At 51.2% G+C, this 14543-nt stretch overlaps 4 protein-coding genes across 4 annotated transcripts; 3 read left to right on the forward strand and 1 right to left on the reverse strand.

Annotated features, from left to right (window-relative positions):
* Positions 1 to 261: 261 nt before the first annotated feature.
* TRIVIDRAFT_73445 (uncharacterized protein) lies at positions 262 to 3696 on the reverse strand (the record flags this gene model as incomplete). The annotated part of the gene is made up of 3 exons (XM_014104740.1): positions 262 to 2742; positions 3033 to 3506; positions 3560 to 3696. 3 exons carry the CDS (start codon positions 3653 to 3655, stop codon positions 928 to 930), a joined length of 2385 nt encoding a protein of 794 aa, XP_013960215.1.
* Positions 3697 to 4524: 828 nt separating this feature from the next.
* TRIVIDRAFT_124891 (uncharacterized protein) lies at positions 4525 to 6810 on the forward strand (the record flags this gene model as incomplete). Its single annotated transcript, XM_014104741.1, has 2 exons — positions 4525 to 5889; positions 6457 to 6810. Coding segments are annotated over 2 exons (1719 nt in total), but the record flags the coding sequence as incomplete, so codon positions are not given.
* A 1597-nt stretch (positions 6811 to 8407) lies between these two features.
* Positions 8408 to 10606, forward strand: TRIVIDRAFT_35658 (uncharacterized protein; the record flags this gene model as incomplete). The annotated part of the gene is made up of 5 exons (XM_014104742.1): positions 8408 to 8593; positions 8653 to 8739; positions 8800 to 9104; positions 9180 to 9388; positions 9462 to 10606. 5 exons carry the CDS (start codon positions 8408 to 8410, stop codon positions 10604 to 10606), a joined length of 1932 nt encoding a protein of 643 aa, XP_013960217.1.
* Positions 10607 to 12078: 1472 nt separating this feature from the next.
* On the forward strand, positions 12079 to 14378 carry TRIVIDRAFT_73447 (uncharacterized protein; the record flags this gene model as incomplete). Its single annotated transcript, XM_014104743.1, has 5 exons — positions 12079 to 12119; positions 12186 to 12234; positions 12293 to 12377; positions 12468 to 14032; positions 14100 to 14378. 4 exons carry the CDS (start codon positions 12208 to 12210, stop codon positions 14154 to 14156), a joined length of 1734 nt encoding a protein of 577 aa, XP_013960218.1.
* Positions 14379 to 14543: the final 165 nt, after the last annotated feature.

A 14543-nucleotide genomic window follows, 5' to 3' on the forward strand; every position in this document is an offset into this window, starting at 1 on the left:
CCAGCGCCTTGTGGCTTGGCCGCTCACTGAAGGCGTCATGTCTCGCTTCCAACCGTCGTGGGGCTGGAGCTGCTACGGGGCATTTTATCTGTTAGTGTGTCAGTGGCGGTGCGATGAGCTCAGCTTGGGAGATGGCAGAGCTGATATCATTCATCCAGGCGTGCTGTCGAGGCGGCTGAATCGGGGCCAATCGCTGGTCTTGTTCGAAAGCCTCACGTCGCATCCACATCACGGCGCAGCTTTGCAGCATAAACCAGAGTTATCATTAATAGTTCCATTCGTTCTTTCAAGTGCTAGCCCTCCCAAACGTTAAAATGCAATACTAGTATCAGATGTACAAAGAGTTATCAAGTGCCTCGGCCTACCGGGATTCAGCCCGCAGTAAGTGATACTTCAGGAATGTTTGCTACAGCCATGGCGGATGTGCAGCCCAATCTCCAGCCCAGCCATAAAATCTTGGTGCCCATCGGTGCCTTCTGCGCAAATTACCGTCGGTAATAGCAGTCCCCATGCCACCCGGATCGCTGTGATTTCATCGTGAGGCCTCTAGCCACGTCAAGTTATCTGATTGGCCCACTCGGGGCTGTAATAAATGAAGAGCAAGATATACGAGGCAGTAGCCAAAGAGTTCGGTGTGCTACTTTGCTCCTTGTCACCAGTGGATGTGAGCATACACACAGGGATGTCCACCAGGCATCCAGACTTCCAGGGGGGATGATTGGACCAATACTTGTTGGTAGTGCCGCGTATGGGCAGAATGAGATTTGCTGGGCATGCCAGCTAGGAAGAAACTCGCAAAGCCATAATCAAGCATCTGATCTATATCTCAGTAGGCTACTGTACAAGCATATCACACTGTCGATAGTTCTTGGCTCGTCTCATGCACCCTGTTTCCGGAGGGTAGCACATGTAGTACGAGTAGTACCATCATGATGCACCCCTGTTCGGCGCAGAATTTGACGCTGCCGACGCGCCGCGAAGATTTATTTGGCCGATACGTGACACAATATTGCTTCCGACAGCATCCACTGCCCCTCTGGGTGAGGTCAGAGTGGGGCCTGCCGGCGCCGTTTCCTGGACTCGGAAGAGCTTGATGGCCGTGCCATTCCATATACCCATGGTACCCTTTGCAATCTGCATTTCACTGGCAAAGATGACTCCCCAGAGTAGGGACTCGTACCATCCAAGTGCCAGCTGAGACCATTCAAAGGAGTGAACTCGTATGGCAGACGGCTCGAGGCCGATGAATTCAATCTTTTGAATCCGGCGTAGCGTGTCAGCTGCAGCATCTCGAGCTGATGCCTGCCGTGGGAGAACGCTGGTTGTTTGCTGGATGATGGTTAGGATAGTATGCAGAGGTAATTCCGGCAGCCAACTATCGATCCATGGGGCTGTCGGCTCAAAACTGCCACCAAACGCCTGGTTTGCATTCGAATATGCACCAAGGCTTGTTGAACTGTTCTGCCGGGAGAAGGATTGAATATTTGCCGGCATTTTCCCCCTGGCTTTCTCTGACATTCCCCGCAGTTGTACAGGCACTGCATCTTCGACGTTAGTTACTGATGATGCCTGGGAAGGGTTTTCGCTAGCAGTTGACGCAGCTGGTGTGGGCTGAGGCTCCTCGTCGCTATCGTCGTCATCGTCATCTCCGACGGCAAATGCGCTGTCCTCTGGGACTTCTTCCAACGACTGGGTTCGAGATAGAGTGTTTGATGGGCTCCGTACACTATCGACAGAGCTTCGTCGAGACCCATCATCGAAAAGTCCGGTATGACCTCCAGCATCCTTTCTTCTCCTATTGATCTTCTCAATCTCCTCCTGTCCAGTTTCCAAGGTGAACGTGCGGAGTGCCTCAATACGCTTCTTGTTTTTGAAAATTGCCATTATCAGCTCCGGATTCTGGCGGTATTTATTTTCAAGAATGGAATTGATAGAATCTAGCAGAGAGTGCAAAAGGCCATGGTTAGTTTCATTGGCAAGTAGAAATGATGGTGATGCCATCAACGAAAACAGATGCATGAGCTGAGAGCCACTAGAAGCACTTAGTCCCTCGATATGCGGAGCTATGTTGTTGATGATTGCTAGGAGCGCCGGATAGACTGGAGCGAAGTTGCCCTGACTTGTAGTAATCAGGGTATAAATCGAGTGCAGTAAGAAGTCGGCGTATGTGCCCCTGAATGCGTTAATTCTGATGCTCGCAGGGAGGCTTTCCTGGCCCTCAAATGTCTTGTTCAGGTGCGAGCCAAAGCTTGCTTCGACGCTCAAGGTCTGCAAAAGAAACGCGCACATGCGCACAACACCCTGTTTGGATGGTTCATTTCTGTATTCCAGAGCATAGAACAATGCTAGGACAACGAAATCATGCGCCCTATCGGTATCGATAATGAAGGACCGAAAGCGTTTATTGCATTGAATCAGTTCCCAGAATAGCATCAATACCTCTGGAGCAAGGTTAGAAGAAGATTGAGAGCCAGGAATATATGAACTCTTCTCTTGAAGCGGTTGATTGAGAATTCGCGTCATTCCATCAACTATGAATTGGAAGTCTTGAGGACGATGTATGCGGCCGAGGAAATGACGGAAGTAATTCTTATGGGAACCTGAAGATGCATCCTCGGGTATAGGGTATATGAGCATGGCCAATAAGAAGTGTATAGAGTAAGTCACAAGAACCTGCTTAGTGTCTCTGAACACCAAAGTGTTGTATGGTACGCGCCAGCTGGCTGGATTATATTTCAACGTCTACAGGAATGTCAGTTAGCTAATAGTCTTCCTGGAAGAGATATCTGGGCACTCACAGTGTTTAGAAGGGAACATAGAACCGAGAGCACCACCTGCTTATCAGAAGACGTGCAGAGGTAGGTTAGAGTCCGCACTCCCCTCTGTGGAAGTACTCCCGGGGTTGTGTACATGCTTTGGCCAGCAAGAGTCATGAGAAGCCTTAGGATTTCACATCGGTTGCTTTCAAATTCCTTGGTCGTTGCCACGGCTGTATTGCATCCAACCCCGCTCTGCCATATAGCATACGTGACCTTGGATTGCCCATTTGGCTGACGAGGGAGGGTGAAATCTGAGAAAAACAGGAGATCGACCAATGTATCTATCAGTTCTTCTGCTAGAGGCTTCAGATTCTCATTCGTCTCAGCTGAAGATTGCACCGGTTCCTTCCCTTCCTGGGCTTCATCAAACAGAACTTCAGCCTTGGGAGTCCGGCCCTTAATCCGCCGTGGGGTCCACAAGAACTGTTCTTCCCAAGGCCCTAGGCTCTCTTTCTCATACAAGTATGGCAGTATTCGAGTTAGAACCCTAATGCAGTTCAGGATGTCTCGCTCCGGAGCATGGTCGGGATCTGGAAATGATGGGTGATGCCGTAAAGTAAAAACTCGCGTTGTCAAGGCTTGAATCAACGTCTCGATATTTTCTAGGGCATTGTCACGAGTTCGGCGGATATCGTTGGGCGAGAAGAGACTAAAAACATCTTCGGACGATTCAGGAAGCTCCCAAAACTATGACCCCATCAGCATCCGAGCGACCATGTGAGATCAAAGGCATGACGCACCGAGGTCCAGTAAGCATCATTCGCCGCAATGTTGCGCTCCTCTGATAACCTGAAGATGCCCTGCTTAAATCCTATCTTGGAGTCGCTGGCCCCCATAGCTGCCGCACAAGGCCTCGAGCCCTGCTGACTGTTTTGGATGACGTACCAACTGACTGGAGCTTTTGGAGATCCACGATGAAGCTGTCGCAGGGGAGTTCGTCATCAGCGCCATCACTGCAAGGCTGATCACGTGTGGCGCACGCAAACGGCAGTCGCTTGTCCCGCCGTATTGCCGAGTGCAATGTGCCGTCGTATCGATAAGAAAAGTTCCATGATGAAAGGCGAGCTACAGCTGTGAGAAGTACATCCAGGTGAATTCGGAATCTACAAGGGTTCTTTTGCTTCCCTCCGCCCAATACAATCGCATGTCGTTCATATGAGAGCATGTTGTCTCACAATCTGAGATGATTCAACCATTCCTTCGTGCCAGGCCACTGGCCCATACTGCTACCCTGTGGGCCCTTCGCCGACCACAGCCTCTCATCATCGGTGGTCTTAGAAGCTTCACAGCCACCCAGGTGCTTGATGGTAGACCGGGGAAAGCGCGAGAAAAGCGTCGACGGAGGGCAAAAGCCAAGGAGCGGGCGGCTCTCCCGACCAAGTCCAAAGAAAAGAAGAAGAAGCTGCCAAAAGATGAACAGCCCAGCTCTGCGGAACCTGGAGAATCTGTCTTGGATGGGGGGGAACCCCAGGATGCAGCGGCGCCACCATCTGCAGGGTTATGGACTACCCTAAAATCTCGACTTCAATCTTCGACCTCGAAACGGAGAACAAAAAAGGCCGATGAACTAGAGGGTAGGCAGCAGGATGTGGATGTAATGACTCGATACGCAGAGGAACCGATGGCCCCAGGAGATTTACCTTCTGAGAAGACCTCTGTAGCTGGGAGACTTGGAAAAGGGAGGCGAGCAAGAGCCAAAACGCCGTTAGACGTGAAGACGATAAGACCGCAGCATCTAAACCTCTGTCCAGTTGAAGAGGATGCTTTGCTGCCGGTACCGCAGCTCTCTCATAACCTCGACCGTGTGCTCTTCAACCCGGGAGTCTATCACATGCAGGATGGCCGATCTCGTGTTTTTAATTTCGACCCTTATCTCGCTTCCATCATGCCGGTTAAAGAGTTTGATTTTGATGCGCTCAGGAGTTATGTTACCTCATCCAAGGACGTCAAGCTGAGACAGCTCAGCGCTGCACATGGGATGAAGTACTGTGGCTCAACGTCAAGCATGACTTCAATTCTCTCCCATTTCCATTTCTTGCTGTCTGCTTGGAGAAAACCCAATTTCGCATTCTTGTCACGATCAATAGAGCCCGAGTCCTATAATTTCACTGCCATAAGCCGTGGCCCTTCTGCAGCCTTTGCTCATTACAATGATGGCACCTATGCCTTTGATTCGGACAAGGAATACGACACAGAGAATATTCTGAGCTTATTGGGCAAGTCAATGGAAAAGCTCCTCACCCTTCCAAAAGAAGAATTCGAAAAATATAGGCGAACGCGGTCTCATCAGTTGTCAGAAGAAGAGAGAAATGCACAGGACTCTTTCCATTACACGACCTTGGGAGATTTTATGATGCGATCTCAATTGGATGCCTACGATCCTCGACTTCCTGGCTCTGGTATGTTTGACTTGAAAACAAGAGCGGTAGTCTCCGTCAGGATGGATGTTCGGGGGTACGAGAAAGGCGCCGGCTATGAAATTCAGAAGCGATTTGGCCAGTGGGAGTCATTTGAGCGAGAGTACTATGATATGATCAGAACCGTTTTCCTGAAATATTCTCTGCAGGTGCGAATGGGTCGCATGGATGGTATCTTTGTCGCATACCATAATACGCAGCGAATATTTGGCTTCCAGTACATCAGCCTAGAGGAAATGGATGTAGCTCTTCATGGAACATCCGATCGTCGACTGGGTGACCAAGAATTCAAAACAAGTGTCACTCTTCTGAACGACCTCATGGACAGGGCAACAAAGCGTTTCCCAGGGCGAACGCTGCGATTACATGTCGAGACACGGCCAACAAAGATCCCTCTCACATATTTCTTTGTGGAGCCGGTGACGGAGGAAGAAATGACCACGACTCAGGAAGCTGGCAAATCGTCAGTCGAGGAACTGGAGCGCGAGCTTCAAATCCTTAGCGAAGCTGAAAGCGAGGAAAGCCCAAATGAAGCCGAGAGTACTGAACAAACCGAACCACAGCCGTCCAATGAAGAAACAGAGCAAATTCCCGACGAGCTTTCCCGCCAGGACCCACAAAACGAAGCTGCTTGGAACGTTATGATGGCAAAGGTTGATTCAACAGTTGAAGACGAGTCTCTGGGTATAGGTTCTGTCAGAGAGGCCGTTCAAGAGGCTCTAGAACAGAGTGGAATCCTGAATGACAAAACGGAGCTAGAAATTGAACAGTACTTGGATGCTATGGTGGCATCTCTTACAGCACACTCCTCCAAGATTAAGGAGTTGAGGGACAGGTCAGATGACCCGGGAGATGTTACAGAGCCGGCTCTCAAGCGCACCACCGAGGATAATCTCAGCGCGGAGGACGAGTCGATGGCAGACGAAAGGCAGATCTCGGAGCCTGAGTTTGCCAAAGATTATTCGGAGATGCGGGATGCCTCATTGGCCGACTTGATTCTAAAAGCCACCGAGGGAATTGATAACCGGGCAAGCAACTTAAAGACGTTTCAACGCATGTTCGCTGATTTGGCTGTAAAGACCAAACAATCGGATTCAGAAACTAGCGAGATGACAGGAAAGCCACCTGGTGAAGACGAGGCTTTGAACGAAGATGAACTTGCCGAAGAGGATGGAGACGAGAGCGAAGCTGCCGATGTCCTGGAAGAATCGGGGCGACAGAACCGTGAACTGTTGGGCATGTACGTTACTATTCGCAACACAGTGAATGGTGAATATGTCGAGCGACCAACGAACATCAAGAAAGAGGACGACTTTGACTGGTCAGTTGAATATGCCGTCAATGAACTGTCCGATAGAAGTGCGCGGAGAATCTACTCGGGGATGAAGCAGCGGCGGAGAAAGGTACTTGCGCCATCGCCTTCGGATAGGTGGGATTGGTATAAGATGTTCCAGGGGAAACTACCAGAGTTGGCGAAGAAGGGGGAGCAGTTCAGAGAAATGCGCTCGCAGCAGGAAGCTGGCGGTCCATTGCACGTTGCATGGGAGCGAGAAGCTCTGTCCCAGGAAGCCTTCAAACCCACCAGCGAGGATATCAAGAAAAACGAATGATGGAATCACGAAATGACGATGTGTGGTTGTGAGACGGCAGAAAGCTGCTCTCGTGTACAATATGGAATTTGCATAATACTGCTTCACAGCTGATTGGCCAGATTATTGCCTTGGGAATCAAGAGGACGGCTGTATTATCACTTGGACAACTGTGGGAGGAAACAAGGGGCGTCGGTTGACAATGTTTGTCTGTATGTACTGTATACCTAGCGATGAAGACCTGTACGATTTGGCGAAAACTCTTGGTATAGTTGCCCGGATCTATCCCGCGGCGGAGAGCCCTTGGGAAGCGGTGCCTCGGACGTCCAGATTGTCCAGCAAGCCGCGATATTTCTCACTTGAGCCTTGGCAGCGCCAAAATAATCGACGAAGCCGTTAAAATAGGGACGCCAAGCAAAAGATCTCTCATTACGAGAAAAGTGCAAACATACTCGTATATTAGCTAACTTGTATGGGCCAAACTTGACGATCCGGGAAGGTCGGCGGTGCAAAATGAAAGAGGCCAAGCTCGATTTCACATGACATGGAGAGTTCCTCGGCCGACTTCAAATAGCGAAGCAGCGCAGCCCCTCATTCATCGACCTGGTACTAATGTAAGGTGCTAAGTTGGTGACCGAGAAGGATGAAACAAGAGCGGGCATTTTTAGGTGCAGAAAATGGCCCGGCCAGGTGATTGTTGCAGGGTTTGGGCTTGGCTGAATTGAATACAGGGAGCGGTATTTGCGCCTTGGCTCGTGATTCATGCGAAGACAAAGGCTGGAGTCATTTGACAGCCGTCTTACACGGTACCTTGACAAGAGGCTGTCGTGGACTTTTTTCTACATATATTGATTGATTTTGTCAATCTGTAGGTGAATACAAGTCTCATTCCCACGAACTTGGCTTAGATGCCATCTCCAAGTCCATTTAAATTAGCGCAGTCTCTTAACGGCAACCGGACACGATCCTAATAGTTTCTAGATGCATCCGTCTCCGCGTATACCGCGTCGTATCGGTCTTGTTGCCATTACCTCACCTCACATAAGCTTTCTCCAAACAATCAGCCGCCAATAACCTCCCCCGCCTCCTGATCTGCCGTGCCGCACATCATTTCCTCTAATTAAATGGACTCTGCCGATGCATGTGTACGGGATTGCCTCTGATTGGACCTCAATCTCGGGGCCTCGCCGTTGGACGGTCTCAGGGCGGCCGTTGAGGGGTTCTTAGTGGACGGTGCCTCGGTCCTGAATTCGTTCAGCGTGGCATTGGAGATGGAGCGAGACAAAGTACGGAAGGTCATCCGCCCAAGCGAGCATTCTTGACTAGACACAGGGTTGGTTCCTTGTGAGCTGGAGTTAACCTTGTGAATCCCCAAGTTCGTATAGTCGGGCGGAGACGAGCTGCTAGGGGTTGGATTGCGGATTGCAGATTGTAAGTAGACAGGCACTAACTATCATGTAGGCAGGTGGAAATGGATAGGTATCTTATATATATAGCTACGATGGAAGACCCTGTGAGGTTACTGGTTCCTGCGGACAAGCAGGCATCTCGAAGCAGCTCAAGCTAGCATCTGTTATCAACTATGCGTCCCGGATCGGCGCTCTCCCTGCTGGCTCTGGGCTCTGTTGCCCAGGCTGCAATTTCTCTTGAGGACAGCAGCCTCTCTCCCCGAGAAATTGAGAATCTCGAGAGGTCCATTGAGGCGAGAAGCTTGGTTGATGATATATGGAACGATATCAAGAATGCGGCTACATGCACTGCTTGCCAGGTTAGAAAATACCGTTCTCAGCCAGCTGTATGCGTGATTGTATACTGATGCAGCTCCAGGGCATTCTCGTCCTTCTCAAGGGTGTCGCTATATTTGGAGATGACGCTTTCGTTAGCATAGCTACAGGCCTCTGCAAACTCGCAAAGGTACATAGATGACTACGCCAGGCTTGTTTCCATCTGGCTATGGCTAACGAAAGACTTCAGGTCGAAGATGACGACGTCTGTGAGGGCACCGTGGCGCTAGAAGCCCCCATCATTGCGGATGCTATTCGAAACATGGATCTCGGGTCTGATACGTCGAAGCTCTTCTGCGGATCGTTCCTGGGCCTTTGCCCTGAGCCCTCTGTTCCTCAGTGGAAGATCCCCTTTCCCTCTTCGAAGCCATCGACTGGTCGCCCTGCGCCAAGTGGAAAGACGCCTCTCAAGGTTGTTCAGTACTCGGATATTCACATTGACCCCCTTTACGTATCGGGCTCAACCACAAACTGCACCAAGCCTGTCTGCTGCAGGTGAGTTGTTCTGTACTGGAAGGAGTTGTGACGAAAAGCTAGAGATAAAATGCTGACGATATTGTTACTAAAAAGACCTTATACTGCTGCTGATGAACCTGGCCATTCAACGTCACCTGCTGGGCCAAATGGAGACCACAAATGCGATACTCCTGTTGGCTTGGAAATTAGCATGTATCAGGCCATCAAGAACATTGTTCCAGATGCAGCCCTCACGCTCTTCACGGGCGATATTGTTGACCATGCCATCTGGAACACCTCGAAGCCCTACAACCAGAAGCAAAGTTGGTTCCTGTTTTCCTGAAATATGTTTCGTACATGTATTACAGAAGTTGACTAATATGCTTCCGCTTACAGTTTCTGACGCCTATACATACATGAGCCAATATCTGGGCCTCGTTTACGGCACCGCTGGTAACCATGAAGCTGATCCTGCCAATGCCTTTCCTCCTCAGTCTATCAGCAACTCATCACAGTGGGTGTATGACGCACTATCTGCTCAATGGACGCGCTGGGTGGGAGCCTCAGCGGAAGCTCAGATTGAAAACATTGGCGCCTATTCTACCAAGTATCCCAATGGCAACCTGAGAATCATCTCGCTCAACACCAACTTTTACTACCGCATGAACTTTTGGCTATATCAGGAGGACATTGAGCAGGACCCTGATGGCCAAATCAAATGGCTGGTGAGTGAACTCGATGCCGCAGAGAAGGCAGGAGAGAGGGTTTACATCATTGGACACATGCCCATTGGTGAAAGCGATGCCTTCCACGCAGGGTCAAACTACATTGATCAAGTTGTGAACCGCTACTCGTCCACCATTGCCGCCATGTTCTTCGGCCACACGCACGTCGACCACTTCGAAGTCAGCTACTCCGACTACAGCAAGCAGGATGCTTCGCATGCTGTAATGGCCTCTTACATCTGCCCCTCGCTGACACCCACCTCGGGCATGCCCTCGTTCCGAGTATACGATGTCGACCCGGTGACGTTTGCAGTGCTCGACACCACGACCTACATTGCCGACATGACCAATGCAAACTTCCAAACGACTGGCCCAGTGTGGACGAAGCTTTACTCTGCCAAGGAGGTATACGGCTCCAAGCTGAACCCCCCCGTCACCGATCCCAGCGCCGAACTGACACCCGCGTTTTGGCACAACGTAACGGCCTTGTTCGAGTCAAACTCGGCCATGTTCAACCAGTACATCTCACTCAAGAGCCGTGGCTGGAATGTCGCCTCGTGCACTGGGGACTGCCAGAAGCAGGAGATCTGCCAGCTCCGAGCTGGTCGTAGCGAGAGCAACTGCGTGGTCCCCTCGCCCGGCCTTCATATTAGCAAGAGGTCGGATGAGCGACATGGTCACTCCCACCACCGAGCTCATGACCACCAAGAATGCGGTATGTCGGCAGGAATGAAGACGATTGGCTCGTTGGCCATGAGGAAGGATCTGTTGAATGAGCTCCAGGTGAGAGTCAATGAGTTGAGGGCCAAGGCTTGAGCCATGGGGAGGTTTGGATAGAAGGATGGGATTGGAGAGGCTTGTATTTTATTCTCAATAGAGCGTAATGAATGCGTTCTTTATCCCAATTGCGCGAGATTGTCGATTTCAAGTCGGATGTATTATGTCATGATGGAATTATAAAAGCGAGATCTGTCCGAGCATCAGCGAATTCGGAATTTTGCAACGAAGTAGACGTGAGAATGAAGCCGGAGTCTACTAATGGAGGCCGCCGACGGAGGCATGTACCTATTACGTGTATTCCTACAGCGTTTGTGCTGCCTTTTCAAGCAAAATTCCAAGGTAGGTACATACAAGTACAGTAGGTGCGGCCTGAAATAACAATGGGGAATGGATCTTTTCAGCTTCATTTCTAGGAAGTCACACGGATCAATGATGTATTGTAACAACAGAAGAAGCATTAATCTCAATCATGGAGCAAATGCGCGTCTATTGTGGCTTTGTTTAGGTTCCGTCTGTAACGCAGATGTACCTGTACTCAATGCCCCCCCTTGATACGCCAGCTGCCTCGCAACTGTAAATGTACCGGTACCGTCTGTGTGTCCATCCCTGACGCTTGATTCACCATTGCTGCTCTACTTGATCATCTCCCAACTTTCGCATTCATGTTCATGTCTCAGCTCGTAATTGTCACTCTTCTGCATCGCTGGAAAATACGCATCTGTTCATAAATGTTTGCCCGCACCGCGCTCGCATGCTCGGACTGCGGCCACGGCTCAAGGCGCGGCCTTCTCTGCTGGATCTGATTCGCGAGGGCAGCATCAAGGGCTCCAGCGACACCGAGTCCAGCAGCGCCGAAAGCGACAGCGACAGCGACGCCGACGGCGCCCCATCCCCTGGCCTGCAGTCCCCTGTGGGCGCTGCCAAAAGCGCTCCAGCTGCTAGCACCGCTGCGAATACAGGCTCCAGCAGCGCTGAGGCCGCTACAGGCACCAACGCGGCTTCGGGGGCCAGTTTTGTTAGTGGCCTCGTCGGCCCCAGAGCTCAAGCTGGTGGGACTGGCAGCGCTACATCATTGCCTCCACCCCCGAGCCCTGTCCTTTCAGCAACTGCTGCTATCAAGCTTCCTCTGTTGCGAAACTCTCCACCTCCAACTCCATCTCCCTCATCTCCCGACTCTTCCCCTACCGCTGCCGATCGAGAGCTCGACGACGCTCCTCCTCTCCAATCGCTCACGATGCCTTCTGTATGCGTCCTCCCACCCCCCGCACGTCTCCCAGCGCCGTCACTCGGGCATCGGCACAGGCACAGGCACAGACGACCGCAGCCGCAGCCGCAGCCGGTGGCCAGCTGGAAACGACGACGAGGCTGATGCCCCGCTACGTCAATCACTCGAGAAGCTGACTTGTATGGCGTTACAGAAAACCACACAGCCAGATGGCGATGCCATTCACTATGGTAAGGGCGTGATGACGAGAGAAACGCACTTGATTGCGGCGAGATAGAGAAGAGTTACTGACAAGCTTGCAGGCAAGATCTACTCCATCTCAGGGTTGGTCACCTCGACATATCCGGTATCTCTATCAAAAGCATGATTCCGTAGCTGACCTAAATGCAGTCCCGTCATTGTCGCTGAAGACATGATCGGTGTTGCCATGTACGAGCTGGTGAGGAACCAAGAAATCAGCCACAGTCCTGGCTGATTGGCTAATTGTCTCTGTTCAGGTCAAAGTCGGTCACGACAACCTCGTCGGTGAGGTCATTCGAATCTCCGGCGACCAGGCCACCATTCAGGTCTACGAGGAAACTGGTATGGCGACACCCCCCTCTCACGCTTAACTCCACGCTTCGAGACCGATACGAAATACATCAAGATTCGATACTGACCAAGCTCCCTTAGCCGGTGTCAAGGTCGGTGACCCTGTTGCTCGGACAGGTAAGCCCTTGTCCGTCGAGCTGGGCCCCGGCCTGCTCAACAGCATCTACGACGGTATCCAGCGACCCCTAGCCAGCATCTCCAAGCTCTCAAAATCCATCTATATCCCTCGCGGTGTTGCTGTTCCTGCGCTCGACCGAGAAAAGAAGTGGGAGTTCACTCCTACGCTCAAGGTTGGCGATCACATCTCCGGCGGCGATGTCTGGGGAACTGTGTTTGAGAACTCCTTCCTGGCGGTTCACAAGATTTTGTTCTCTCCCCGAGCTCGCGGTGTCATCACCAAGATTGCCCCCAAGGGCGAGTACACTGTTGTTGAGAAGATTCTCGAAGTCGAGTTTGACGGCAAGAAGACGGAGTATCCCATGATGCAGAGCTGGCCTGTCCGAGTTCCCCGTCCCACCTCTGAGCGATTGACAGCCGACCAGCCGTTCGTTGTCGGCCAGCGAGTTCTTGATGCCCTCTTCCCTAGTGTCCAGGGTGGTACTGTTGCCATCCCCGGTGCTTTTGGCTGTGGCAAGACTGTCATTAGTCAGTCCGTATCCAAGTTCTCCAACAGCGACATCATCGTCTACGTTGGATGCGGCGAGCGTGGAAACGAAATGGCCGAAGTCTTGAAGGACTTCCCCGAACTCACCATTGAGGTTGATGGCCGCAAGGAGCCCATCATGAAGCGAACTTGCCTCATTGCCAACACCTCCAACATGCCCGTCGCTGCTCGTGAAGCCTCCATCTACACTGGTATTACAGTCGCCGAATACTTCCGTGATCAGGGTCTCAACGTCGCCATGATGGCCGATTCATCGTCTCGATGGGCCGAGGCCTTGCGTGAAATTTCTGGTCGATTGGGAGAAATGCCTGCTGATCAGGGTTTCCCTGCCTATCTTGGTGCTAAGCTCGCCTCCTTTTACGAGCGAGCTGGCCGAGCGCAGACTCTGGGATCGCCCGAGCGAAGCGGCAGTGTTAGCATTGTCGGTGCCGTCAGCCCCCCCGGAGGTGACTTTTCCGATCCCGTCACTACTTCCACCCTCAACATTGTCCAGGTGTTTTGGGGTTTGGACAAGAAGCTTGCTCAGCGAAAGCATTTCCCTTCAATCAACACCACCGTCTCATACAGCAAGTACACCATGGCCTTGGAGAAGTGGTACGAGCAGAATAACCCCGACTTCCCCAGACTGCGCGACCGTATTAAGCAGTTGATTTCCGATTCGGAAGAATTGGACCAGGTCGTCCAGCTGGTCGGCAAGAGTGCTCTGTCTGATACCGATAAGATCACTCTTGATCTCGCCGTTTTGATCAAGGAAGATTTCCTACAGCAGAACGGATACTCCGACTACGACCAGTTCTGCCCCCTTTGGAAGACGGAGTGGATGATGAAGCTCATGATTGGATTCTACGACGAGGCACAGAAGGCCATTGCTCAAGGCCAGAGCTGGGCAAAGGTCCGCGAGTCGACAAGCGACCTGCAGGCCAAGCTACGTCAATTGAAGTTTGAGGTCCCCACCGATGGCGAGGACGTGATTGTCAAGAAGGTACGTTTTGATAATATCTACAAACAGCATCGATAATATCCGTTGCTAACACACATGTTCTTTACAGTACGAGGCCATTCAGCAGCAGATGCTCGACAAGTTTGCCTCAGTTGCCGACGAGTAAAAGGATGCTGCTATTTTCTATTTCCTCCAATTGTTTGTAGATGTGGTTGCGCGCGTGTATATGTATGGTACAGTGGCAGGACCTTGGAGCAACATGGTACCTCAGGAATGAAGATGGGTAGAAGTCGGGCAGGAGACTTTGAGACGCCGCTTAATATTGTACCAGCTCGATGCCAATATTACTTTTCGTTTAATTCAAGCACCGTTTTATTCCATTGATTGCATTCAATAGCTACCTATATATGAATCAATTCTTGAGCATGTCCTTATAAATACAGTGCGACTGATGCACGAAGCTTAGAGACAGCACTGTGCGAAAATCGTACACCAAGCCAGCGGCTTATTGGACGAATATCAACTCATATCGATCTGGATCAGTGTGACCGGC

The sequence above is a fragment of the Trichoderma virens genome (assembly GCF_000170995.1).
Source record: "Trichoderma virens Gv29-8 chromosome Unknown TRIVIscaffold_2, whole genome shotgun sequence".
In the NCBI taxonomy this organism is placed as follows: Eukaryota; Fungi; Ascomycota; class Sordariomycetes; order Hypocreales; family Hypocreaceae; genus Trichoderma; species Trichoderma virens.